Source organism: Engystomops pustulosus, chromosome 8 (genome assembly GCF_040894005.1).
Source record: "Engystomops pustulosus chromosome 8, aEngPut4.maternal, whole genome shotgun sequence".
NCBI lineage: Eukaryota > Metazoa > Chordata > Amphibia > Anura > Leptodactylidae > Engystomops > Engystomops pustulosus.
In genome coordinates, this window is record NC_092418.1 from 96,498,350 (window position 1) to 96,525,711 (window position 27,362).

At 40.8% G+C, this 27,362-nt stretch overlaps 1 protein-coding gene across 5 annotated transcripts in view; it reads left to right on the top strand.

Moving 5' to 3' along the window:
* The window catches only part of KCNH7 (potassium voltage-gated channel subfamily H member 7), a 266,849-nt gene that overhangs the window by 193,561 nt on the left and 45,926 nt on the right, over positions 1–27,362 (top strand). For all 5 annotated transcript variants that reach the window (XM_072121861.1, XM_072121862.1, XM_072121864.1 and 2 more), the window contains 2 exons: positions 2,541–2,940; positions 9,644–9,843. In XM_072121861.1, the coding sequence (XP_071977962.1) occupies positions 2,541–2,940; positions 9,644–9,843 (600 nt within the window). The remainder of the gene's footprint in view (positions 1–2,540; positions 2,941–9,643; positions 9,844–27,362) is intronic.

Genomic DNA, 27,362 nt, shown 5'->3' on the forward strand with positions numbered 1-27,362 from the left:
TACTTACCCGGTCCTATCGCGATCCCGCAGTGCGTTGTCCAACGAGGATTCAGGTCTGATGCGATTCAAGTAGATTGTGTGCCATAGTTCCTGTATCCGTTGCTTCTGTGAGGTCCGCTGGAGTTCACCTTCTTCTTCCCGGTGCTTCTAAGCGCGTGTCTTGCGACACAATTCTAAATGTTAAATCCCATGCGTAGTCCGAATCTGTAGGGTTGTCCGACGGACCACCTCCCGATTTCTGTCACATGCAAGCTGACGCCAATGCGCCAAAATCCGATCGCATGAGCCAAAATCCTGGGGCAATTCGGCACAAAACGGAAATCGTCGGGAAACCCGACAAAAATGCACTCCGGGGATCCTTAGTAAATGAGCCCTAATATCTAGTTGTAGTAGATGCCTACCCAAGCCATTGATTGCCAGCGGCAGAGTGCACATGCTTATTATGACAGTCACAGGGACTGAAGTGGCTGCTGCGCATGCACAGGACTCAAAGAAGTCGGCGCCATGATTATAGCTTGTGCGCAAGAAGAGGGTGGAACGGTGCAGGCTACTGGAGCATGGAGTAGACCACAGCCCACAGGACTCCACGCCACAGTAGTCTTTGCCGAAGATTTGCATATTAGGTAAAGTTTAAATCAAGTTAGGAAGTAATAATGGAATAGGGCAGTGGTGGCGAACCTATGGCACGGGTGCCAGAGGCGGCACTCTGAGCCCTCTCTGTGGGCACCCAGGCCATCACCCCAGCATGAAGTTCAATAGACAGGACTCAAAGAATCTTCCTACAATGATAGATGAATCTGCCCTCCTCCTTTCAACTGCATTGGTGTCTTTAGGAGGCTGAAGGATTGAAAGTTGTCAAAGAAAAAGGAGAAATAAATTACTGCTTAAATTGCTGTGCTGGCACATTCCAATAAATAAGTGGCTTTTGGTTGAAGTTTGGGCACTCCGGCTCTAAAAGGTTCGCCATCACTGGAATAGGGAAAGATAGTTGAAGGCTTAGGATGTGGGAAGGAACCTACCATTGGATCTACCTGTTGGTAGGTTTCCTTTAACATAATCATATTATCCATATCCTGAGAATGTGGAAGCCTCCCTTTATATATCGGTAATATATAATATATTACCGATCTGCAGCATTCTGCCTCTCCCTCAGCCCGATCTGACTAGGACATGTGGAACAGCAGGCATTCTGTGGGATCGGCTAAATGCAGACTACATATGCAGACTACAGCGTTTAACCTATCATTAAAATATAGGAACGCTTTTCTGGCTTCTTGAAAAGTCATGATTAAAATACTACTTATTCCTTACATAGTACAGAGAAGAAAGGTGTCGGAGGCAGGGTGCTTCCTAATTGGTATGGTTGTATCAGTCTCATCTACCTCCCCATTCCATTTACTGTAAATTTAGAAGGCTGGAGAATAAATTCCTGCAGAGACATTATTCCCTATATTTATAGATCTTATAGTTTTGGTTACTTTTCAAGCCCTTCATATGATGATCAGTGCTGGAGCATAGTAGTCCACCATTCTTGCGTCATGGGGATTATCTACTAAGAAATGGTTGGCAATTACTAGTAGTCAGGGCATGGACTTCGCTTCAGTTGACCGGGAGGTCACAGGATTTCAAGACGTTCCTTACTCTACTTCTAAAGGAACATCCTATCGCCTAACGTGATTGTGTGTAGTCAGTCCCATGACCCCCAACACTCCTTTCCAAGCCATCAGTATTGTTATGACAAACCAATTGTCCACTATGATGGGATGGAGCCACGTGTTGCAGGTAGGTGACATTGGCTCCTTTATCAAGACAGTTTCTTTCTTTGGCCACTCCTGCCAATTTAACATTGTTACAGCCAAAAACAACCCAAGATCCTTAGTTTAACTCCCTCACTGTTCTAGACAACCATAAATACTACCATATAGCTCTTCAGTAACCTATCTTGACCACCAAAGATTCATCCTTTCACCTAGACTGCCAAGAACATGGACATTATGGGGGGGGGGGGGGGGGTTATTTGAAATTTCTGAGTTAAAACTATTCTAGTTGCCCCTGGAAACCAATCAGAGCTCAGGTTTAATATTAAAAACTGAGCTCTGATTGGTTGCCATGGGCAACTAGAACAGTTCTGCTCTCAGAGACTTTTGTTTCTCGCCTTTCATTATCAGGGATGATAATACAAACACCTCTACCAGGAATAACTATATTGACCTCTCTACTGCCCCTGGTCACAAGTGATGGCATTCACTGCATGTGTTCTGGATGTTATCCGTTACTGTTTGCCTAGATACTATCTGTCCCTGTATCTCACTGCTTTGTAGAAAATGATAAGATGATGATGATGATGATGAGATCATGATGGATTGTAATAAATCTTTCAAGATCTTACAGAATTGGAAGCCATCGAGCCAATAAAAAAAACAGACTAAAAATTGTGAAAATTAATAATAATAACAAAAATCATAAGTTTTCAGCCTATTGTAGATAGTAGTTATGCATGTCTATATATAGTATATAATTACGTATGATTCTCTTTACAGACCACCACTCTCATTGGACTTTTAAAGACTGCAAGGTTACTCCGTTTGGTCAGAGTTGCCAGAAAATTGGATAGGTATTCAGAATACGGTGCTGCCGTCTTAATGCTGCTCATGTGCATTTTCGCATTGATCGCTCACTGGCTCGCCTGCATCTGGTATGCAATTGGCAACGTGGAACGTCCCTACTTAATTCACAAGATCAGCTGGCTGGATGCTCTCGGAGATCAAATAAAGAAACCGTACAACTACAGCGATCCCAGTTCTGGTCCGTCCATCAAGGACAAGTATGTGACAGCCCTTTACTTTACATTCAGCAGTCTGACGAGCGTGGGCTTTGGAAATGTGTCACCCAACACCAACTCGGAAAAAATCTTCTCTATCTGTGTAATGTTGATCGGCTGTAAGTACCAAGACCAACGATAAGCTTACCTAGAGATCTGTAGCATGCTGGGTCATATTGAATAGCCAATAAGCAGTGTCGTATCCCATTTATTAAAGGGGTTGTCTAGGATACGAAAAACTTGGCTGCTTTCTACCAGGAACAGCTCCCCCTCTGTCCATGGTACTGCAATTCAGCTCGTAATTCAGAACTGATGTGCAATACCACTCACAAACTATGCCTGATGCTGTAAATTTCATAAATCAGACATGTTTTTTCTAACTCTGGACAATGCTTTTAAAGCCTGGATGATACAAACACGAATCCCTGTCATGTCTGACTTCCTGGAGAGCAGCGAAGCATACTTATATTGTTCACTACTCACCTTCCAGGATGGTTGCTTTATCTCTAAAAAATTGTTTATTTTCATAACATGAGAAAAGGGTATATTTTAGTTGGTTGTTTAATAAATTATATAGAATACCACATTTTATTTTTAATATATATTTTTTTATTTTCGTTAGTTTCTTATTGAGCAGTGCTATTTCAAGGAGGGTAGAGGTCCTGATATTTGATACCCCATGATAAAAATAAAAATAAGATACAGTACAGAGCCTATACGGTCCAACACCAATACAGGAAAAGGGAGAGCCATATACCCTTCGTTCTTGTAATTAATGGAGGCTCTAGTATTGCATAATCTACTATTACCCTTTAGTACTGAGTAACAGTTTTAGGCAGGTATGAAAAAAAATCTGTAAAGCCAGAATACTTAAAAAAAATATGAGTGTTTACAAAGTTTACAAATCAACAAAATGCAATAAGATTGAACGAAAGAGACTTGAACTGTAAACCAGATCAATGTTTTGTGGGGCCAACTTTGCCTGAAAAACAGCATCACTTTTAGTACAGTAACACACAGTTTTTAAATAAAAAATCGGTAGGGAGGTTGTTCCAAACATCTTCTATGGATTCAAAATTGTTGAAATCCTTATGCCTCTTTATGTAATCCCGGACAGATTGGATTATAGTTGTGATCATTGCTCTGTGGAGGCCACATTATAATCTCCAGGACTTCTGCATCTTCTGAAGAACGTTCTTGAATATGGAAGGTGATTTCTAACCTGAAGACAGGTTCAAATGGCCTCTGGCATGTTGATTTAAAAAATGCCTTTGTGGTGCATCTGAATAATTCTACTGCTTTTTAATCCTTTCTTTGACATTACCTGGCTCCCTGCCAGCAGTGTGTGGTGAGTCCTAGGGATGGGGAGTTCAAGTGATACAAGTCCTTTTCTCCTCATTACCTCCTCTTTCATCCTCACTCATCAATCTCATCTTCCCTCTCCTCTGGTTCCTCTACACTTGCATAAGCTCACTACCACAAGAAATTCTTATTTTAACTGCCCCAATCCCCCCCAGGGACTCACCACACACTGCTGGAAAGGGGCCTAGTAATGCTTAAGAAACAATTAAAACAGGTGGGATTATTCAGATGTAAAACAAAAGGTATATTTGAAATCAAAATGCCAGTGGCTATTGGAACCTGTCATCTTGTAAAATGGGCTCCCTGATGACAGGTTCCCTTTAATGCCATTGGCTGGATGTTTGGAATCATTCTCCTGCTGCAGAATACATTCATAACAGTTATAGAGCAACTAACTTTGCAGTATTTCCTCAAAACCAGCCTTAAAACTTTTGCAAAGTACAATAAAGTTTTTTGTTTCTGGAATGGGTTTCTGTTAGCATCTTATAAAAGGAGGCATAGAATGAATCTGGTGACTTGGCTTTTAACTAGTCAACTGGCATCAAGAAAAAGGCAAGTCAATACCAAAAGGTAATACAACATTGATTTTCATCCGTGTCATTTTGGCTAGTTATAAAACAAGCCTTGAACTCCCTCTTTTCTCATTGAGAACATCACTCTGATACCAGTTGGCTCCTTCCCCTTCACTTCTGTTGTACTTTATGGACTAGTGATGATATCCAACCTTGATAATTGTTGCTTAAGTGCACAATGGTGATCTATAATTCTCCCCAGTGAGGCCTCTAAACCAACTGCTAATTAGCTCTGTCAGGTTTCTAAGGTCTTTGTGTCTCTGAAGGTAACTTGCAATGACTAATGAGCTAGAAATAGGTTTCATTAAAGAATATTACATTTTTTTACTACAAAAGGTAGCACGATCTGATCACGTGCTGTACATTGAATGTCACAAAGAGGTTCTAATCTGTGGTGAATTTCATTTGGTGTAAGCTTTTTGTAAATTTAGTAGAGAAGACCTATAGAGACTTTGTGTTTGGTGTTAGTAGTAGCAGACCTGTGATAAAATGTACTTATAACCCAAGTCTGCAGCTCTGCAAGTGCTACCTGGGGAGGTGCTTCATCCAGAAGAGCTAACTGCAACCTACACTGAGCTTCTCCACAGCCACTCCCTCTGCTATGAGTGACAGCTCCAGCAAGTTCCCGGTTTTATTTTACAGCCATCTCTCAGAGCAGACAGCTCTTCAGGATAGATCATCTCCACAAGCAGCATTTACAGAGCTGCAGGCCTTGGTTTATTTTCAGTTACAACTGCATACGCAAGGGTATGAACAAAGAGCTCCCCAGGGCTCCTTCTACCTGGCACTGTAAGAAGATACCCTTCCAAGGTTATTCCCATCTTGTAAAATGATGGGGAATGGTTAGGATATGCTATAATTTTATGAACATGGATGGTCAAATCCACCAAGACCCAAGCTAATCTAGCTAATCATTGTTGCCACAGTGCTAGTTTAAGTCTGTGACCTCCATTGATGTAGGAAATTGCAGCATGACCCAAGTGAGTGAGGCTGGCCTGAGGAAAAACTGCTGAATAAAACTCAGAAGAGGTGTAGAAGAGGGGTCGTTTATTATCTCAGTATCAAATGGCACCAAAGATACATGATAATTATATGATAGATAGTATCATATGTGACAGGATAGATAGATAATAGATAGTATCACTTGCAACAAATAGACAGATAGACAGATAGATAGACGGATTGATAGATAATAGATAGATAGATATTTAAAAAAAACAGGCAGCACTCCGAGATACAGCATGAGCTTGAGAAAGGCTCTCCGTGAGCCGAAACGTCACACATGGAATAAAGACACCCTATCTTTTTGTACACCATCTGTTGCTGCCTGTTTTTGGAAATATACATTTGGGGCACTGCACCCAACAAATTTGCTGTGCTGCTCTGAATTTTCCGTTTTTAGATCAACGTTAGCAACGTTTCGGCCCTGTAAGAGACTTTTTCACGCCATCTTAACAGTGAAAATGGTGGATATATATACATATAAGTGTGGTCACATAAACCGCTAAAACACACCCACCAAATTTACATATTTGTTATACAATACATAGAAATTTGTCAAATTCATTAACATGTAACAGTTGTGCACATTTGATTCAGATATATATACATACAAAGTGTTAAATATATTGGGGCACATTTACTTACCCGGTCCTGCGCGTTCCCCAATCCAGAGTGTCCGACGTAAGTGCACCATGCCTCGATTCACTTACATTGTGCGCCCGATATCCTGCATGTGTCGCTTTCCCGCTCAGGTCTGCCGGAGTTTACCTTCTTCTTCCTGGTGCATCGGATCATCCGATGATCGATTGGATTTTTTGCGGTCAAAAAATCCAATCGAGTGTGATACAATGCCCTTCTAAATCCCTGTGCGATTCCCAAAAAGTCGGAAAACCCGACGGAAATGCAGCCCTGAGACCTTTAGTAAATAAGCCCCATTGTATCTATTTAACCTCTTAACGCTCAGCGTCCGATATATCGGACGCTGAGCGCAGTGACTTAGCGCTCAGCGTCCGATATATCGGACGCTGAGCTGATGCCGGTTCAGCTCAAGATCTGAGCCGAACCGGCATCGGGAAAGACGGGGTGCCGGCTGTGACTGATAGCCGGCACCCCAGTGTAACACCCGCGATCGGAGTTGTCTCCGATCGCGGGTGCTTAACCCGTTAAATGCCGCGGTCAGCGCGACCGCGGCATCTAACATGTATCTGGGGGGTCTTTCCCCCACGATCGGCCCCCCCGAACCGTTTTCGGGGTGCGCCGATCGTTGCTATAGTAACTCTGGGGTCCGATCTGGACCCCAGAGTTACCTGCAAGAACTGCCAGTAAGATGGCGTCTGTGACGTCATCTTACTGGCACAGTGCCAGCCTATGCAAGTGTATAGGCTGACACTGATAATACTCTGCAATACATCAGTATTGCAGAATATTATCATGAAGAAGCAATCAGATGATTGCTTCTTCATGTCCCATGGTGGAAAAAGTGAAAAAGTAAAAAAAAAAGTTATTCAATAAAAAAATAAAGTCATAAATCACTAAAAATGCCCCAAACCCCCAAAACATATAAAGAGACATATAACTCAAAAAAAAAGTCTAAATCATAAGACAAACCCCACATATATAGTATCACCGCGTCCGTAACAACCCGTAGAATAAAAGTAAATCATTATTGAACCCGCACGATAAACGCCGTAAAAAAAAACTGTTATAAACCCTCCAAAAATTATGATTTTTACCTTTTCAATCCCACAAAAAATGCTATAAAATGTGATCAAAAAACCATATGTACTGCGACATGATACTGGTGCAAAGAACAACATGTCCCGCAAAAAACAAGCCATCAACCAGCTCCGTAGCCAAAAAAGTAACAATGTTATGCCACTTGGAAGACGGCAATACATAAATGATAGATTTTTTCCCACATTAGGGTTTTGTTTGACAAATTTAGTAAAACGTAAGAAAATATATTCATGTCTGGTATCCCCGTAATCGTATCAACCCATAGAATAAAGATAACAGGATTATTAGTCTACACGGTGAACACCAAAAAAAAAAGAAGTAAAAAATCCAGTACAGAATTGATGCTTTTCTACTCCTGTCCTCAAAAAAAGTTCCTAAATTTTCAACAATAGGTGATACAAACCCCAAAATGGTAACATTGGAAAAAGCATCTCATCCCGCAAAAAAAATGGCATCACATGGCCCCAATAACGAAAAAGCGAAAATTTTATAGCCTTCAAAAGGGGCCAATGAGGAAACTAAAATCCTGGCAGCTGCAGCGCCCTCCTTCCCTTCTGCACCTCGCTGTGCCCCCATAACACAAGTCACAGCCACATGTGGGGGGTCTTTGTACTCAGGAGAAATTGCAGAACAAATTGTATGGTGGGTTTTCTCTTTTTATCTTTTGGAAATGTGTAAATTTTAGGGCTAAATGAACGTATAAGGGAACAATATGACCATTCTAAATTTCACCTCCATTTTGATTCAATTACTATGAAGATCTCAAGGGGTTAACAATCTTCGTAAAAGCTGTTTCTGATAGTTTGAGGGGTGCAGATTTGAAAATGGGTTGGTTATATAGGGGGTTTTGATGCTAAATATGTAAAATTTCATTCAAAACTGTATTTATCCCCAAAATAGTCAATTCTGAAAATCCGGAAAAGCGATATTCTATTTGCAAGCCGCGTGACATCAAAATAAATTATCCAAACATTTCAGAAATTATGAAAATGTAAAGTAGACAAATGGGAAATGTTATTCAGCAACTTATTTAGGTGGTAAATCTATCTGCCTGAAAACGCAATGATTTTGAATTTCGAAAATGGCAAATTTTTCCAAAAATTTATCATATTTTCTTTTTTTTGTAAATAAACGCAAAACTTATCTGCCAAAATTTACCACTAAAATGAAGTACAACATGTGGGGAAAAAACAATCTCAGAATCGCTTTGATAAGTAACAGTGTTCAAAAGTTATAACCGTATAAAGAGACGCAGGTCAGAATCCAAAAAATCGGGCTGAGCCTTAAGCTACAAAATGGCTGCGTCCCTAAGGGGTTAATAACCCATCCTTACTGGAAACATCCGTCACTAACCATATGTGCAAAAAGTGCTAAAGTGCTTCTGTGCACTAACCAAGCCTCTGTGCAGGGTCCCCAGGTGCTTCCCCGTGTTGGCTATGTCCTCTGATTGACTTAGAATCGGGCACATTACAAAAATACACATTACTGTTAAAATCCATTTTATATTAGTAATATTTTATGACACTTTAGGGGGGGTATGTTTTGTGGGTTTTATTTTGCTGGTACTAACTGTCTCCTGTGAGTTACTTTCCAGCTTTGCTGTGTAGACTGGGACATGGTTGGCAGAGTTAGGTCATTTTCATGAAAAGCCAGTTCTACTGATAGTTTCTCATTCTAACATATAACTTGGTTAATGGACATCTATTGTTTGATTTCATAGAAAATTGTTAAACTAGTTCAATACTAATTATACCCAATGTAACGGAACCCTGCATTTCAATGAGGTTTATATTGGGAGTGTCATTTTGTTCTCTGCAGGTTAGTTTCTGGCTTTACTGTGTAGACTGGGTAACCATCTGGGGATACTGGAGGGAGCCAAATAAGTGTTAGTATAAACTATGCAATGCTTCTCTGGGGAAAACAATTAAGTATGCAAATTAGCTGCGTAAGTTCTGTAGAGACCAAACAGTAAACATAGGAAATTATTAAATATTTCTGTTTTCATCATTAGTTTAAGGTAAGTTATTACTATTTTATAATACCACTCTTCAAGGTTTTTTTTAGTATAAGGATTTAAGCATTTGTTTTCTCACCTAATATCCATTTTGTTCTTTTGTTTTTGTTTTTTGTTTGTTTTTTTTCAATCCAGCATTAATGTATGCAAGTATTTTTGGAAATGTGTCTGCAATAATCCAAAGATTATATTCAGGAACAGCGCGGTACCACATGCAAATGCTCCGAGTAAAAGAATTCATAAGATTTCACCAAATTCCTAATCCCTTACGTCAAAGGCTTGAAGAATACTTTCAACATGCCTGGACCTACACCAATGGAATTGACATGAATATGGTATGCTACTAACCTTTTCTAAATCCTCCATTGTTATATTATACAGTACTCTATAGTTATATTATATCAAGGGTTAAAATGTTTTGTTTATTCTGGTATTTTATCTTAAAATTATTTTAACTACAATAGGTCTACACTAGAAAAGTTGATTTCTCTCACAATTTTCCTAGAATTGCATAACTATAATGAGGGTAACGGCAGGGGTGTAGGGGATAACTAGGGGGTTGGTTGGGATCCGACTGCTGGGACCCCAACTGATCACGAGAATGGAACCCTACCCAATCTGGAGAATGGAGGTCCTCTTCTCACTAGTGGGTGGAGCGGAAGGACTGTCATTGGGAATGCAATAGATAGCTGACACTATTTTTATCATTTTCCGACACTCCCATAATATTGAATGAAGTGGCAGGTCCAAAATTCATCCTGCCTCCCCACCCATTAGTTAGGAAAGAACTCCCTTTCTCTAGATTTCTGGGGTCCTGTTCAGTGGCGTAACTAGAAGCTGAAGGGCCCCAGTCTGTGCCAGGCCCCTGACTATAATGTGTGGTATATAGTAATAGTCTTGCACGCCCTCAAGTTACGCCCCTAGTCCTGTTCTCATGATCCATGGGGGTCCCAACATTCGGACCCACACCGATCAGCATGCAAAGATTGTACAACTGTTTTGATGACAGTTGGGGGGCTTCAAACACTTGTTTTCAGAAAAGGGGGGTTCTTTATCTCTACAGAGCTGTACTATATTTACTGTGTGGTCCGGGTAGTCATGGACAGAACAGAGAAACATGAGGTGTGACAAATGTTACATACATATGTGATGTCACTAGTCAGGGAAGCAAAAGTGCCGATCGGAGGGGGGTGCTGGGTGTACAGAACAGTTTTTACTCTTCCCCATCTTTGGTTGTTACTGTCCATCAGGTATCTTGTGCAGCAGGTAAGCAACAACAAATAATATAAAGTTGCATTTTTGGTATCCTACACCTACAGATTCCTTACATTGCCATATATAGATAATAAAGGCGCCACAAAATGCTATTATCTTTAATTAATCATGCTTTTATGTGCAAATTACAAATTGTTTCATTGTCTTTTGTGTAATAAGAACACAGGAGGAGATTTATAAAGCTGCCTAAGAGTAAGAATCTGCTCAGTTGCCAATGGCAACCAATTACAGCTCCCCTTTAAAATATTCATCAGCACTGGTAAAATAAAAGCTGACTAAGCACAACTAAGCACATTCTTACTTTTAGGCAGCTTGATAAATCTCCCCCACTATATATTTAAGGTAACATTCCCTTTTTTAACCATTCACAGTGTTATGTAGGTGCCTTTCTCTTTGCAGCAGTAGGAAAGCATCTTACCGCCTCGTCCCTTAATAAAGTGGACTCTACCACTATGTTGTTTCAGTAGGGGTGACCACATCTTTAGCTCCACAGTCTAGCAATGTCCTGTTAGTTTCTCTTAACAGACAACCCCTTTAATATTGCAGCGTTCTTTATGGGGCTTTTCAAACCGTAAGATTAGGTTTCTATATTTTCACTGTAAGTTATCTTGTCATCACTGTGCAAGTGTGTGTCGTCATGCACCATATCACATATGGCGACATTGGTGAAGCCAATTCTCCAAAGCAGTGGTGGCTCTTGGAGGGTGCTTCATGGAGAAAGCAGCATGGATGTCACTGTCACATAACTTGGTGCTCGATGACACTTCATTGTGCAGTGGTGACAACAACACGGAGTAAATGACCCTACTGATTGGTGGTGTTTGGACAACACTCATTGTTTTGACATTCACAGTTAAAGGTGAGTATGTTATAAAGGTTACAATGTAAAACCAGCCAATTCTATAACAGGTTGTCTTATAAAGACCACCTCTTCGAGACAATTAGTTACTATCAGTGTTTGGCTGAAGAAATTCCCATTTAAGGGTTAAAAAATATTGCAAAAACATCAATCTTATATTCTAAGGTCAACGCTAGTCTACAGTAATTTAGCTACAATACCTAAGAAGACATGACTAAGCCTGAGTTATTTCTAAAAAAAGACATCTAGGAGTCCACCTCGGGCTAGAATTATCCTCATATGAGGGTCAAGTTCTGGACACATACAGTATATGACCAATAACCCTTTATTACTTCAATTTCTGATATGTAGCCAAAAAAGGTACAACCAAACTATGAATTGATTCCTTAGAATAGAACGCCAATTGCCTACCACCGATTGGTAAAATTGGTAAAATTGTTCAGAAGAGTATTTAGCATTTTTCGGCAGTAATCTTCTTTCCCCATTTGGACTTGAACATGGGCTCATTGAAGTCTTCAGCTAACCCCACCTCTCTGAGGGGCGGAAAGAATAGTCAATCAGAACTGATGGGATACAGTCTTTGGCTCCTATGTATTGATAATATTTCGATGTCTCAGCACCTTGAATCCCGCTGATGAAGCTTTTATCACAATGATACATACAGGTTTTATTAAATTTTAATCTCCAAGACCTAGTAGTTTTGGTGCCATACTTAATGCACTCGTAAATATGGTGATCATGCCAGGAAGAAAGAACTAAGTTGAGATCCACGTTGAGGAAATTTAAAGCCAACGTATCAAGACCTGAAAACAAGGCCCAAAATTTCATCACAACCATCCTTTTTCCTTGACTTTGTCAGGACCAAATTTTGACAGAAAAGACATAGGAGCACTACGTGCAGTTTACCTGTGAAGTGTGGAGGGTGCACCAGATCCATCAATTATGACACACGTTCTTTATGAATCTAGTACCCCCTGTACAGCTCTGACAGAGTGCACCAACTTTTTTTTGGTGCACCTTCAACATAGGGCGTGCAACACACTTCTGTTGGACACTGGTGCTTTAATAAATCTGGGCCATAAAGTTCTGTAAAATATATAGAACAAAGAAGACTAAGCTGACACTACAGAAAACAGTCCTTCTAATTGCGTTGATCTTGAAGATCCAGCTTGGCCACAATTACATGTGGCCAACATGGGAAAGTCGTGCCAACAACGTTAGATTTTCCGGCAAAATCTAAACTGGTTAATTCAATTCAAAATGGCTGAATCCTATAAAGAATTCTTCAACATGAAAGTAAAAAGGCATAATACAATTTTGTACAAAATGGTTGACTTTTGTAATCTATGTCAAGAAAACAAAGTAGTAGAACATGCTTGAAAAATATTTCCCTCTAAAATAAAATAAAAAACTGGATATATAAGTCAAAAAGTTGTGTAACATTATCTCAGATATAAGTTAAGCTGGCCATATATATTAGATTCTAGGCAACCAATCATTTGCCATGACAATGCCTTGTCAAAAACTATGATATTTCAAAATGGCTGATTTTGGCCGTTTTGAAAATACCTATGTTTATTGTCTATGTCGAGATGTTGAATGGGATCTACTCATCACAAAGGGTTTGTCACCCAGCATTACACATACTGATTTGAAAGAACTGCCCTACTTCAGGTGTCTTCTCAGTGTGAAGCTAATCTATTGCCCAAAAAGTTGTTCAAAATATTTCTATGAAAGTTTGTGATGTCTTCATATTTGATTGCGTTGAAATGTCAAGAACTAATGTACCATTGATTCCTGGGTGAATTAGAACCCAGGCAGAGTCATCAATATGGGACTTACTCTAAGACATGAGGAGCTACATCTGTTGGTGGCCATGTGTTAAGTGGGGGTGACAAACCTTCTAGGCAATGGTTGTCCTAGATTAGCCATGTAAGATCAATGACTAAATAGAAGACAACTTGGCGACTTATATCTCTATTTAATTTATGGGGAAATTTTTAGTATAAATGACTCAACAAACACTTCTCCTTCCATAGCATGTAGCACTTTGCATGTATTTTGTCACATTATTCTCAATATATGACTAATTAACGGGTTCACCTGCACTAATTTGCATTTTACGTCTATAGAAGTAGAGATATTTGTCTAGAGATGTTTATGCTGCTTTTATTCTAACATACTTATAATAGATTTATCTCTTTTGTGCCTGCCTCAACCTCTGTCTCCTGGACTAACAACATCATCGGTAAGAACAGGAGGTATTTTATATAACTTTACTTCAAGTTTACTATAGTGTTTTGCTGTAAGAGAAGTGTGGGGGAGGGGTCATATATTTTGTTTTACCCCTTTGCATGACTTGGAGTGATAGAACATATAAGGATAAGAGTAAGAATATTTCAAGGCTGAATTTGAAACATAAAAAGATAATAACTTTAAAGTACCGGCTTATCGTGATGTTGTAGTTTCCTACTGGAGGATACATCTTATAACTAATGCACAGGAAAACAGTTTATTGGTTATTGAATTTTATCATATTGTGCCAAGCCATGCTTTGTGCCAATCAATGCCTGGTACAAATAATTGTCAGGTTCATGGCATGGTCATCCTCCATGGTCCTCCATGGTCATCCTAAATTTACATTCTTTGGAAAATTGCCCCAGGAGGGTCTGTCCAATGCCAAAAAACTCCAGCCTCTGAAATCCCTAAGGTTCTCTTAGCACATGAATATAATAAGTTGAAGATACTGAGACACATTTACTTTGAACAGTGCAGTCTGTACTATGTGCAGTTGCCTGTGTAGTGTGCAGGGGGTGCCAGATTCAGGATTTCTGGCGCCCGTTCTTCATGAATATGGTGCTCCCTGCACTGCCCCGACAGAGTGAACCACTTTTTTTGGTGCACCTTTAACATAGGGCACGCAACACATTTCCGTCAGACTTTGCATGGTAAATCTGGCACACGGTCGGATTGAGCATCGGAACAGAAATTTGTACGCATGAAGAATAGTGCATCTGCGCCACAAAAGGATTGCGTGGGACACAAATGTGGTGCGGACACTTCTTAAATACCTGTGCAAGCAGTTTACACCTAAAAGAACGTGCAAAGTCCGACAGAAAAGTGGCGCACGACCATTAGTAAATGTGGCTCACTATGTTGTAGGACTATTGATTATTTGCCAACATTCCCAAATTGGCTATAATTCTCCCAAATTTTCACAGTCCTGGGAAACTAGGGTGGATCTGACCTGAGCTACAATGTTCGAGTCCATGCCAAACTTTGCAGGTTCTGGTTCCCTAACTCTGGTTTGGTTCAGGCTCAGTATTTGGGCTCAATACCCACTGGCAGCACCCGCAATCGGTGCCACTGCCACCATGAAATGCCCATGCATGCCAGTATTTTTCAAAGGATTGTCGGTCTGTGATGACATCACTCGGAGTGATGATCCCAGAGAAAATGGGGGTACGTACATGCCGGCGGCATTTAAAGGGCTGACAGCCGCAATAAACGCTGGCAGAATTTAGAGGGTTATCACCTGCAATTGGGGGCTAGCACCGATCGCCGGTGGAGTCAGTATACAGCTCAAATACCCGATCCAAAGTTTGTTCAAAGTTCTGTTGAACTTGGTGAACCCTTCATAAGTAGTCACATAAATCTCCCCATCCCTGACAGTTTCATAGCTTGTAAGACCCACACGCCACCTTAGACCACATTTACTATAGTCTCTACCCGAAAATCGTGGTTTACTATAGTAGAATTCTCCGCCGCATTGGGTTTGGTCTTGGTCCGACCTGGCTGAGATTGTGCCCATATCTACAGTACTAAGAGGCCAGAGCCTTTAAGTAGATACGAGCTGGGCCAGCGCCAGCACTGGGCATACCTGGGCCAGTGCCAGGGCCCAGAGCTCCTGGTGGGCCCACATAAGGCTGTAATAAGGAATCCATGGGGGTCAGTGGGGCTGCATCTAATGAATCTGTAGGTGAGGGGGGCTTTTTATAAAATAACCATGAGGGGTCTGTTTGATATGATAAACTAGGGAATATTTTAGGGAACAGGAGACTGTTTTAATTTTGGAATTTTTAATGCAGCCATGTGAGTTCACTGCAATGGGGCCCAATGAGGCTCTTTCAACCAGTAGCCTACTGAGACCTGGAGCCAACCCTGGATAGGGGCACTGGAATTTTTAAAAAACGTCTGTCTTTTTAAACCCCCCCCCCCCCATTGCTGTTTTCCTGTGCACTAGATTTGGTGACTATCCTCCTTTTCCTAAGGTTTCTGACATGGCATGTACATGATTAATCATTGTCCATGTCCCTAGTTACCATACAAGTGTAATGTCTTCCATCACTCAATATTGTAAGTGCATCCTGATCTCAAAAAGTGAAGAATTAACCTAAATTCCCTCCCGCATCTATACCGCCTTTATCCTTGCGTGTTGGTAGAAATTAACATTACATACGTTCATTAATCGAGGCACTAATGCCAGAGGCCATGCTCATAATGGATTGCTGGTACAGGCCACTTTATTCTTATACCGCATTGCACATGCTTTGTGACGCAACGAGAAATTAGTAATGATTCAGCCTCTAAATATACTTACAGATTATGTATGATATGTGAGCTGTGTGACCGAGAACGAAGGAAAATACAAGCGATTTTATAAAATCATCTATTATAACATCACAGATTAAAGTCCCCAAAGCTTCATGGAACTACAGAGATTTGTTATCTATTGGTTGGGATAATGGAGGCAGATTTATGGCACTTATTAAAGTCTAAAGGGAAACACAAATAATGAAAGATGTGCTGTGATTGGTTGCAATGTTCTGCTAAGATATTGTCTCCATAGATCATCTCAGTAATAACCATAATCAATAGTTAAATGACTGGACTTTAATTAAATCTTTATTTGTACACTTGTCATTACTGACATACAACACCAAGATGGAAAAGTCATGGAAATCACAGAATCAATAAACTTGTTAATTATATATAAATGACCAAAAAAAAATAATCTCTAATTGTTTAGTATCAAATATGGGTGTCACGGGCTGAAATACCTGAACTTACCCTCCTTGGCATACTACAAATGGGGTTATTAAAGGGAACCTGTCATCGCATTTTTCACAAATTCAGCTTGTAACAGGCTTTAACTAACTGACACCCTTCTTTTAGATAAAAATTGTTTCCCTCACATCCTCCTAAAATCAACGTTGCTCTCTTAACTGGCAAATAGCTGCAAGTCAGAAGGGGAACGGCCTCCTCGGCGGAGTCCAGCAGCTCTTCCCCACGTCTCATGCATGTGACCATGTCATCTAAGGCTCTCCACCACCTAACGAAAATCTACCCCATGTGTGTATCTGATCACATGAAATCACAGCATTTCTCTATGGACTTCTTCCCATCCCTCCTTGGAGGCATGATGTCATTTCATGTGATCAGATATATACATGGCATAGATTTTGCAAATGTTAATGGGTAAAGGACCTTAGATGACATTGCCCTGGTCCCATGAAGTGCTTAAAGTTTTAACAGACCTCCCTCTCTCAACATTTCATCAAAGCACAGTGTAAGACATTTGACAGTATTATCTACAGAGTTGTATATGTCTCTAGTTGAATATTGGCAAATGGTCCCTAAGTACTGGTAGTAGAGAGACCTGTCAATAAGGACTAGGGAGGCAGTGCAGGACCCCATTGTTATCATTGGGCTCACCTCAGCTGAGTTTCATATTAGTTTGCAAACTGATTTTTTTTAACATTGCAGCCATGGATAGACACCATTTTTCGAAAAGATTAATGCCTTTTAATCATAGTTTTTTAAGAAGTATTTATTTCGGGTGGGTTCGCCTGATTGGCGAATTTGCTTTAATGGTCCTCGGAGGAACACTCTGCTATGCTGAATACAAAAAATGCACACAAATCATCAATATGGCAGCTCCTTTTGCAATTGCCTTCTGATGATATCCTAGTGCTCTATGGAAGACATGTCCGGACACTGCAGCCCATGGTAGTATGGTGAAGCAATGTTTGAAGGGAACCGGTCATCAGTATTTCACATTTTGACCTAATGACAGGTTCCCAAAGGCTTCTATGCTAATTACCAATCTTCTTTTATCATTCCCATTCTTAGTTCCATTCAGTTTTATATCTATATAAAAGTATACTTTACCAGCAAGAGGACCAAGGTATACAGTTATAATCCTGTGTCATCACAGCTCCGCCAGCTTTCCTTCCTCCTCCCTCCTTCTCCCTCTTTCCCCATCCCTCCTGCGCTCTCCTCCCATCTCCCTTTGCTGGCAGGGTAAAATTGAATGTTCTTTTAAAACTGAATGGAGCTAAGAATGTTAATTATAAAAGAAGATTCATAATTAGCATTAAAAAGCCTATGGGAACCTGTTATTAAGTCGAAATATGAAATCCTGATGAAGGGCTCGCTTTAAGCAATGTTACTTGGCATTGTTGCATTGAAAAGTCTCTCTTGAGATACTATGGCAAAATTGCCAATGGGATGTTAGCGTACCTAGAGTAAAATCTAGAGAGGTTCATTATGCCACCCTACATCATATTCCCTGGAGAGATGCTCCATCATGAAGGCTTCTTCATGGCACCTTACACAATCAATTTCACTAGCAGTAAAGAATGGATCACTTGGCTTCATTCTCCTAATAATGAGGTTCCATCTAGTGATCCTTCTCTGTCCACTCCCTATTATCATCCCAGTTTGTAGTTCTTCACCTAACCAACGCGACATCAATGGTGAACGACAATTATCCCTCGCCCAAATTAAAGCCTCTTAGTTCAATGATTTTGTTCCTATCAGTTGGCAACAAGTAACAATGAATCTGAGATATTGCACAATCAGCTAGACCTTATCCAATTGGTGAGGTTTCATCTTCGAGCTAGGTGCTTGGCTTGTTAGACTGTGTCCTTCTTGGTGTTGCAGCTTCAATGTTGAAGTGTGTATGTATGCATATAAATTATGGCATGGGAGGGTGGTACGGGGCTGTCCTCAGCCAATATGGGACATGGTACACTCCTTTTTATTATGTAGACACTATACTTGCTCTTCAAAAACCATATTTAAAGACAAGAGTGCCACATGAAGAGGCATATTCACCAATCTGTCTTAATATGTGCCTTAAATGCCATGCAACACATTCTCAGGAGGTTTTTAACACTTTTTCGATATTATCTGCATTTTTCTGTCGCAAAAACATATCAACAAACTTCTCAAGTTCTATGAAGGCATGGAGACTTTAAATCAGATTCTTTTAAATGTTATCTGGGTTCTGATTTCATGAGATGGCTTGTATTTTTGACTGAGTTGGTTTTCAGAGGTGATCCGGTAGACCGCCATTAATTGAATGTACTGGCATAAGAGCAGATTGCATGCACCTTGGGAATGATAGAACCTGCATGAAAGCTTTGTACTAGAGACATCATTGTTTAAAAATGTTCATCAGATGTATTTGCCATAATGAATAAGCACTTCCACACTTGTATATTTTTGTAAAAGGGACACTATGCATCCTAATTTTTTATTTTTTTTTTGGGGGGGGCGGGGGGGGGTAATGACTACCGAATTCTTGTACTTGACTCTTGCTGATGCATTTTACACAATTTTAGATTTTCCTACTTATATCAGGGTAGGGGATGAGTTCATGATTGTTGAGATTCTACTACCGGGACTCCCCCCTGCCGATCACAAGGATGAAGTATACAGTGCCCTGTTGGAATGCTCCATTCATTTCTATGGGACTGATAATCATAACTATTCCAGAAGTCCCACAGAAGTTAATGGAGCGGTTGTGGAGCATGTGCAACGCCATTCCTTTCACATGGGGGACTTGCATTCCTTGTTCTCCTGATTAGTAGAGTCCCAGTGGCTAGACACATATCGCCAACTTATGAAGAAGGCTCAAAAATACTGTTACACAACTGTTTCAATGGTTTATTGTGTAGAATTTTATGCACTAGTCGTTTTTGACGCGACAATGACAATGTAGTCAGTTTGTGAATCTTCCCATTATCCCCATGCAATGGGGTAGACATCTTGTGGTTGAAATTAGACATAGAGTATAACAGATACAAAGAGGTTCCCCTTGATCCCAATGCCAAACCTGTAATATAATATCTTACCTTTGGTGCTAATTATAATAAGGGTAGATCAGCCTTTGGGTTTCCTCAGGCCAGCGATTGATACCACTGGACCCCCTTTTGCTACTACCCGGATTCTAAAAAGTAGAAAATTAACAAGTCAATCCAAGTTCCCAATTAAAAGGACACATCTGACAAGGGTCCCTTGAAACACATGTATGGATGAATAAAGGACACAATGGAGTCTCTTAGAGCATAACTGTTCTAATTACCCACGGCAACCAATCAGATCTCAGCTTTCATTTTCCCCTAGCCGGTTATAAAATTAAAGCTGAGCTCTGATTGGTTTCCATTGGGTAACTAGAACAGTTTTGCCTAAGAAAAAAAGATTCTTCTTGTACCTAGGTTGTAGTTCTGCTTCCTTTGCTTTTCTGAGAGACAGATAGATAGATCTTTTGTAGTCCCTTCTTTTGTACTACACTGTCCATAAAAATTTCTATGGTCTGGAAATAATAGTTCTCCTTATGGAGACTTTGCCACCATGTAGCGTGTGGAGTCTTATTGCCATTGATGCTCAATTGGGGGATTTTGGGAAATATGCAAATAAGTTTTCCAGGATGGAATGAGGAAAACCACACCTCTTTTAGCTGCCTTGTAAGGCAGCTCCCTTGATATCAATAATAATTATAATTACCCTGTTGTGTGTAATGAAAGTTACACAATTTTCCAATAATATCAAGTCTGAATTTTGATAAAAACCCGTCCATGGTCATGTGATGTCCCACAGGTGCACAGCTCGTTATATCCCTGGTCATCTGATGTCACACAGGTGCACTACTCATTATAACACACAGGGGCTCATTTACTAAGGGTCCGCGGACCGCATTTTCGTCCGGTTTCCCGACGATTTCCGTGCTGCTGCGCATTTAACAGGGGTTTATGGCGCACGCGATTGGGTTTTTGGCACATCGGCAACACAAAACAGGGCACGGGTCGTCAGACGATCCGACGGATTCGGACAATGTGCGGTATTTAACATCGCAAATTGTGTCGCAAGACATGCACACATACACCGGGAAGAAGAAGGCGAACCTCATCGTGGAAGCGACAGATGTAGGATTTCGGCCGCACGATGTTGGTGAATCGCACCGTACTTCATCCGAAACGGGGATCGCGACAGGACCGGGTAAGTAAATGTGCCCCACACATGACCACGGACCAGTTTATATCCACCGTAAGTAAGCAATGAAGTTTCCTATAGAATAACAGCAAGCAGAGATCTAGAAAACCACGAGGAATTGATTCAGAAAGTAGATTAGAAAATTGTAATTTTCCTTACACAAACAATATCAATTATTTGCTGAAAGTGGGCGACCTGTTTAAGTTCTGTCTCGCACCATAAATGTTCACAGCCATTTATTTCTATCCGCAGAATATTAATATTACCTGTCAACTGGATTTTTATTCCATACTATAAGCCAATATTGATATTCTAATTCATGCTTCATTAATGGAGCAGAACAAATAGAAGTGCAACTAACTTGGCTTCAGGCAAAAATAATTATGTATATGCTTCAGATATAATCTCCTATTATGTCTAATTATGAAGCTTAGTTAGAAAGATCATTGTAACCTTTGTTGGCAATGAAATGTGTAGAATTAATGAAGCCGGAGAATTGAAAATACCATTGTAGTTGTTTGTGGTAAGAGGGTAGGATTTAGTTGAGTTATTTCCAGTTCTAAGAACTTGAAAGATTTTAGAAAATTTACAAAAAATTTATTTTGAAAAAATTTAGGACAGTTTATATATTACTATATAAAAAAAATAAAAAATAAGATATGTTGAATACCTTGTAGAAGGCTTAAAGGGGGTAGTTTAATTACAATGAGGGATCACAAAATCTGGGGATCGGTTCATTCTAAATTTTGGAGTGGCAGGTCTTGCCGAATATAGCCAAAAACAGTCTCCACTACTCTCATTCAATGGGGCACATTTACTTACCCGGTCCTGTCGCAATCCAGTGGCACATTCTCCGACAAGGTTCGGATCTTCCGGCGATTCACTAAGGTCGTGCACCCGATGTCCACCAGGTGTCGCTGCTGCGCCGAGGTTCGCCGGAGTTCACCATCCGATTCCTGGTGCATGTAAGTGCGTGTCAAGTGACACATTTTTTTTTTTAATACCGCGTTTTTTCCGAATCAGTCGGGTTTTCCGACGGCCACGCCCCCCGATTTCCGTCGCATGCAACCCGGTGCCGATGTGCCTCAATCCGATAGCGTGCATGGTGGGTGTGTCAGCTGTTAGACCTCCACCAATCCCTATACTTTAAATATGAAATTAAATTAGAATTGTGCCAATCGCTTTCTTCTTAAAGGAATTGTCCAGGATAAAGATATTTTGCACATCTAGGGGGCTCTGAAATATAAATAAATCCTATACTCATCTTTCTTTCACCCTCTGTTCCAGTGCCACAGCTTTCGAGCTTTCGTGTCATTGCACATGACTCCACTTAACACTGTGATAAAGTAATACAGTCGGAAAGTAAAGAAGACTCTGCTCCATAACTTTTCTCATTTAGAAGCATCGACATAGTTATGTCCAAGTAGAAAAATATTGACTGATGTGATGTAAATGGAACCCGTCATCAGATTTTCCCCATTAAACCTAATGACAGGTTCCCATAGAAGTCTACCTTCTTTTTTTTGTATAAAAATCCATTGCTCTGGTATACCTACCAGGAACTTTCTAGGAGACTCACCGAGTTACAAGGGGCGAGTCACTGGGGGTCATTTACTAAGGGCCGAATAGCGTTTTTCCGTCACGTTACCCGAATATTTCCAATTTGCGCCGATTTTCCCTGAATTGCCCCGGAATTTTGGCAAAAGCTATCGGATTGTGGCGCATCGGCGCCGGCATGCACGCGACGGAAATCGGGGGGTATGGCCATAAGAAAACCCAACGGATTCGAAAAAAACGCCGTATTTTTTTTTTTTTTTAAAGTGTCGCTTGACACGCACTTACTTGCACCCAGGGTAGGATGGTGAACTTCAGTGAACTCTGACGGAATTCAGCGCAGCAGCGACACCTAGCGGACATCGGGCACACTACCTTAGTGAATCGCCAGAAGACCCGAATCCTCCACTGAGAATGCGCTGCTGGATCGCAAATGCACCGGGTAAGTAAATCTGCCCCACTGTGTGACTCAACTCTATTCATTAAAAAATGAGGGAATCGGGAAGTTAAGAGACATTGGGGCTCATTTACTAAGGGTCCGAATCGCTCACTTTCGTCAGGTTTCCCGACGATTTGCCCTGAATTGCCCCGGGATTTTGGCGCACGTGATCGGATTTTGGCGCGTCGGTGCCGGCTTTCACACAACAGAAATCGGGGGCCGTGGCTGTTGGAGAAGCCTACGGATTCGGAAAAACCACGGAATTTAAAAAAGAATTTGTGATGCAAGATCAAGCACTCACATGCACCGGGGAGAAGATGGTGAACTCCGGCAGACCTCGGTGCAGCAGCGCCACCTGGTGGATATCGGGCGCACAGACCTTAGTGAATCCCGGCAGAATGCGCCGCTGGATCGCGTCTGGACCGGGTAAGTAAATGTGCCCCATTGGCTGTGTGTGATTCACAGAAGAGAAGTCCTGGAGGAAAAAGGAGAGAGGGAACTGAGAATTCCTGAGGGAGTGAGGGAGCTGAGTCACAAGGTGCTTCTCCTAACAAGGTGCGAGCAGCTTTTTTAAAAGTGATTTTAACTAAGTCTAAGGATTTGTATACAAAAAAAGCATAGGGCAAAGTATGAAAACTTTTATGGGAACCTATCATTAGGTTTAATCTTAAAATCCTGATTACAGATTTCCTTCAAGTATTTAGGGTGCAATAGAATTTTACTATTTAGCTCCAGAAGCCACTGTCTGTGCCTCGCATTCAGCTCCTGCTGGGGGTCCCTGTTGTACAGGGACAATGGATTTAGCAGATATTTGTAGCATGTAAATTCAGTGGTTTTGTGATGATTGGGAATTATGTGTGGTAAGGTATTGGGTGATTAGGTCTGAGATGTATGAGGGCACTGGTTGTGGATAGCCTTGTATTTCATGCTTAGTGAACTCTTGAGCAAATGGGTTGCCAGCAGAGAGACTGGCAGAGCGGAGGAGCAGATGAGATTAGGAAATTCAAATTCCAGTCATCGCTAGAGCTAAGAAGCTAAAGGAAGTGTCAGAACTTTTGCAAGAGCTAGCGCTGTAGTTTTGTTCTCCTGTTCAAGCACCACACTCAGGTATAATGTTCTGCAGAAGGTCGTTGATAGCTCAGCCTCTCTTAGTAGGGGATATGTGTGCACACAGTTATGGGAGTCCTTCATGTCTTCTCCAATCAGTTACCGGGGCATTTCCAGTCACTCCTTATTTACCTGCTGGTTCATATTATTTGTGCCAGCTACAGGCAGTCCCTGGGTTACGTACAAGATAGGGTCCGGAGGTTTGTTCTTAAGTTGAATTTGTATGAAAGTCGAAACTGTATATTTTATAATTGTAGATCCAGACAAAAAAAATTTGGGCCCCAGTGACAATTGGAGTTTAAACATTTTTTGCTGTAATGGGGCCAAGGATTATCAATAAAGCTTCATTACAGACACCTTACAGCTGATCATTGCAATCTGGGACTATAGAAAGCATTCAGAAAGCTTCACCAGAGGTTAGAGGGGTCTGTCTGTAACTATGGGTTGTCTGTAAGTCGGGTGTCCTTAAGTAGGTGACCGCCTGTATTAAATTTGTCTTTCTGATTCCTTTGTGATTCTCTTCTCTGTTGTGAGTTGCTGTGATATTGATCTTTTGCATGAATGTTAACAATTTTTATGCTTCACCATTTTGTACCTCGGCACCATCTTGGTTTTGACCAGTTTTTTTGTTGCTTGTTGTTTGTCTTGTGTCTGACTATCTGAGCTGTGTATAGTTTAGGGACCACTGCCCAGTTGTCGCCTGCAGTTTAGTACAGGGCAACAAGTAGGCTGGGACAGAGGTTTTGATAGGAAGTCAGTGCATCCCTTCTATACATAGTAGGCTCTTCAGCCCCATCTAGAGGTGGGAAAGAGCAGATATATTTTTATTATTTATGTCTATGCATGGGGCTTTGGATCGTAATTATATCATAATCAGTTACATTTACTTCTATGGACTGATTATATTATTTAATTATATAATTATCCTTTATTGAGAAACACACTTGTCCAGGCCTTACTGCAAATACATCAAGTTAATAGATTGTAAAGGTGGGAATTGCAATGGAACATTCAGTCCCTAATGACACATTTATCTCACGTTTAAAGGCTACGAGGACACGTCAGTGACTCTGATAATGTTCTCAGTGACGAGCGCAATTGAGAAAATATAATCAAATCTTTTGCTTTGCTTGTCCCTAAAGACGAGCAGATTGTCTGCTACAAGTGTTGTAATAACCTCGGCAGATGCTCCTACACAGATCATTGTTTTCGAGGATGACACAAGGGACATTATTGCTATTGTTTGGGCGTATAGGTATTTAGAGTTTCCTGTGGACTTCATGGCCAAATTACGTGGACATGCAAGGTTCTCATTCCATGACATTAATATAGACTTATATCTTCTGTTCTCTGGGAAGGTCTTCTGCTCGGCTGTCTGATACTAATTACCTATCCTGCATATCGCTCAATAGTAGAAAAGAAAATCATAAGGGGACAACCAGACAACAATTTAATGCTATGTTTGTATAAAACTAGTTGAAATTGAAATTAATTCACCCCCAATAAATACTTCATTAAAACTATGATTAAAAAGCATTGCCCTTGATTAAATCAGTTTGTAAACTTATATGCCTGATGTGAGTCCATAACACAATATGAGTCCAGTAAGGCCCTGCATATTCAGTGCTCTGCCTCCTTGTTCCTCCGTGATTGACAGGTCTCACTACTAGGACATGCTACTGTATGGAACATTCAGAGAGCTCTGTTTCATAATTGGACTCTTAAAGTCATGCGGCCAAGGTAATGGCATCTAAGGTCCTGTTACATCTGCAACGTCTACACTATGTATGTATCTGATCACATGAAATCACAGCAACATCCATTGATTTCTACTACTCCCGACCTCCATGGACATTTTTATTTCATGTGATCAGATACATGCATGGGGTAGACGTTGCAAATGTAACAGGACCTTACATGACCTCCCCCACATGCTGAGAAGAGGCATGGGACATGGGATGGAGTAGATGGGAGGGGCTGGCCGAGCACATGCCCCCTCTGATGCCAGGGAATATAACTTAAAGTTTATTTATATGGATGTAAGGGAAACAATTTTAAGCTAAAAGAAGGGTCATAACTAGATAATAGAGCTCCAAGGGATCCTGTCATTAGCTGACTGTGTGAAAATGTGGTGACAGGTTCCCTTTAAAGTGTTTCTAAACACTTATGAGGATGGGTGTTTGGGCAAGACAAGCGCTTACCCTGCCGCTCCAATCACTAACTATGTGTATGCCGGAGATGGCAGAGCACATCTCGCGTCTATCTCCGGCAATCCTATAGAAAAGAATGGAGCAGCAGTGCGCATGCGCGTCCTGCCCAAACACCCATTAGTGAGAACCGGATCACCATACCTCCAGTGCTTATGATCATGATAAACTTTGTTATTTCCTATCTTGTGGATAAGAGATATTTTGAATAAAAGCTTACAATTAAGTATGTTGCAAAAAGGTTTTAAAACACATATACACATAAGTATATATAAAAAAAGGTAAAGAAGCATGCATGATAAACCAGGGAAACTAACTCATAGATCCAGGCACTGTGAATGTGGTAATCCCCTTATATTTGTGATCCGTGGCCTCCTCCCTTCTAAAAATCCACTTTTAAAATTATGCTCTTGGGGTCGTTACCAGAGCCCCTCCATGCTGCATCTACACAAGATGTTACAGTGTGAATAGGACACTTCCTCTTCCCAATGTGTGAGGCACTGAGGCAGAGGCGGGGAGGGGGGGTAAAACAGTGTAACAGCACTGAGGCGCTCTGGAAACACAACTGGAGCTCTTCCGACTCATTAGCATAATTAGCAAAGTTGATTTTATTAAGAAGGAGCAGTTATATCACACGGCTCTGATTACTCTCTGTAATGCTAACGAGCCGTGCACCTGTGTGACATCACATGACCAGGGACAGATTTCTGTCCATTAGAAGTAAAAATAGACGCTTTCTATTCAAGGACAGCAAGCAGAGATCTTAAAAAACCATGAGGAATTGATACAGGAAGTATATTGAAAAATTTTATAGCTTTTCATTACACAAAGCATATCAATTATTTGCTGAAAGTGGACAACCCCTTTAAGTTTCTCCTTCAGTGAAACTACAGTTGATAGTATTTTTACATCTATTTAACGCAATCACAATCACCTGACTGCCACATTTCTAGCCTAATGTAGTACGTACATACTAGTAGATAGAAGTCCGCCACTTTCTTATTGGTTGGAGCAGGACACTTGGCACCTTTAATAATCATCTGTCTAAATGGTGGTCCTCCTCCAAGCCCTGTGTCTCTCATGGTTAGAAGGCACAACTCGGTCCTTTTAGTTGCAAATTGGTCAGAGAAGCTC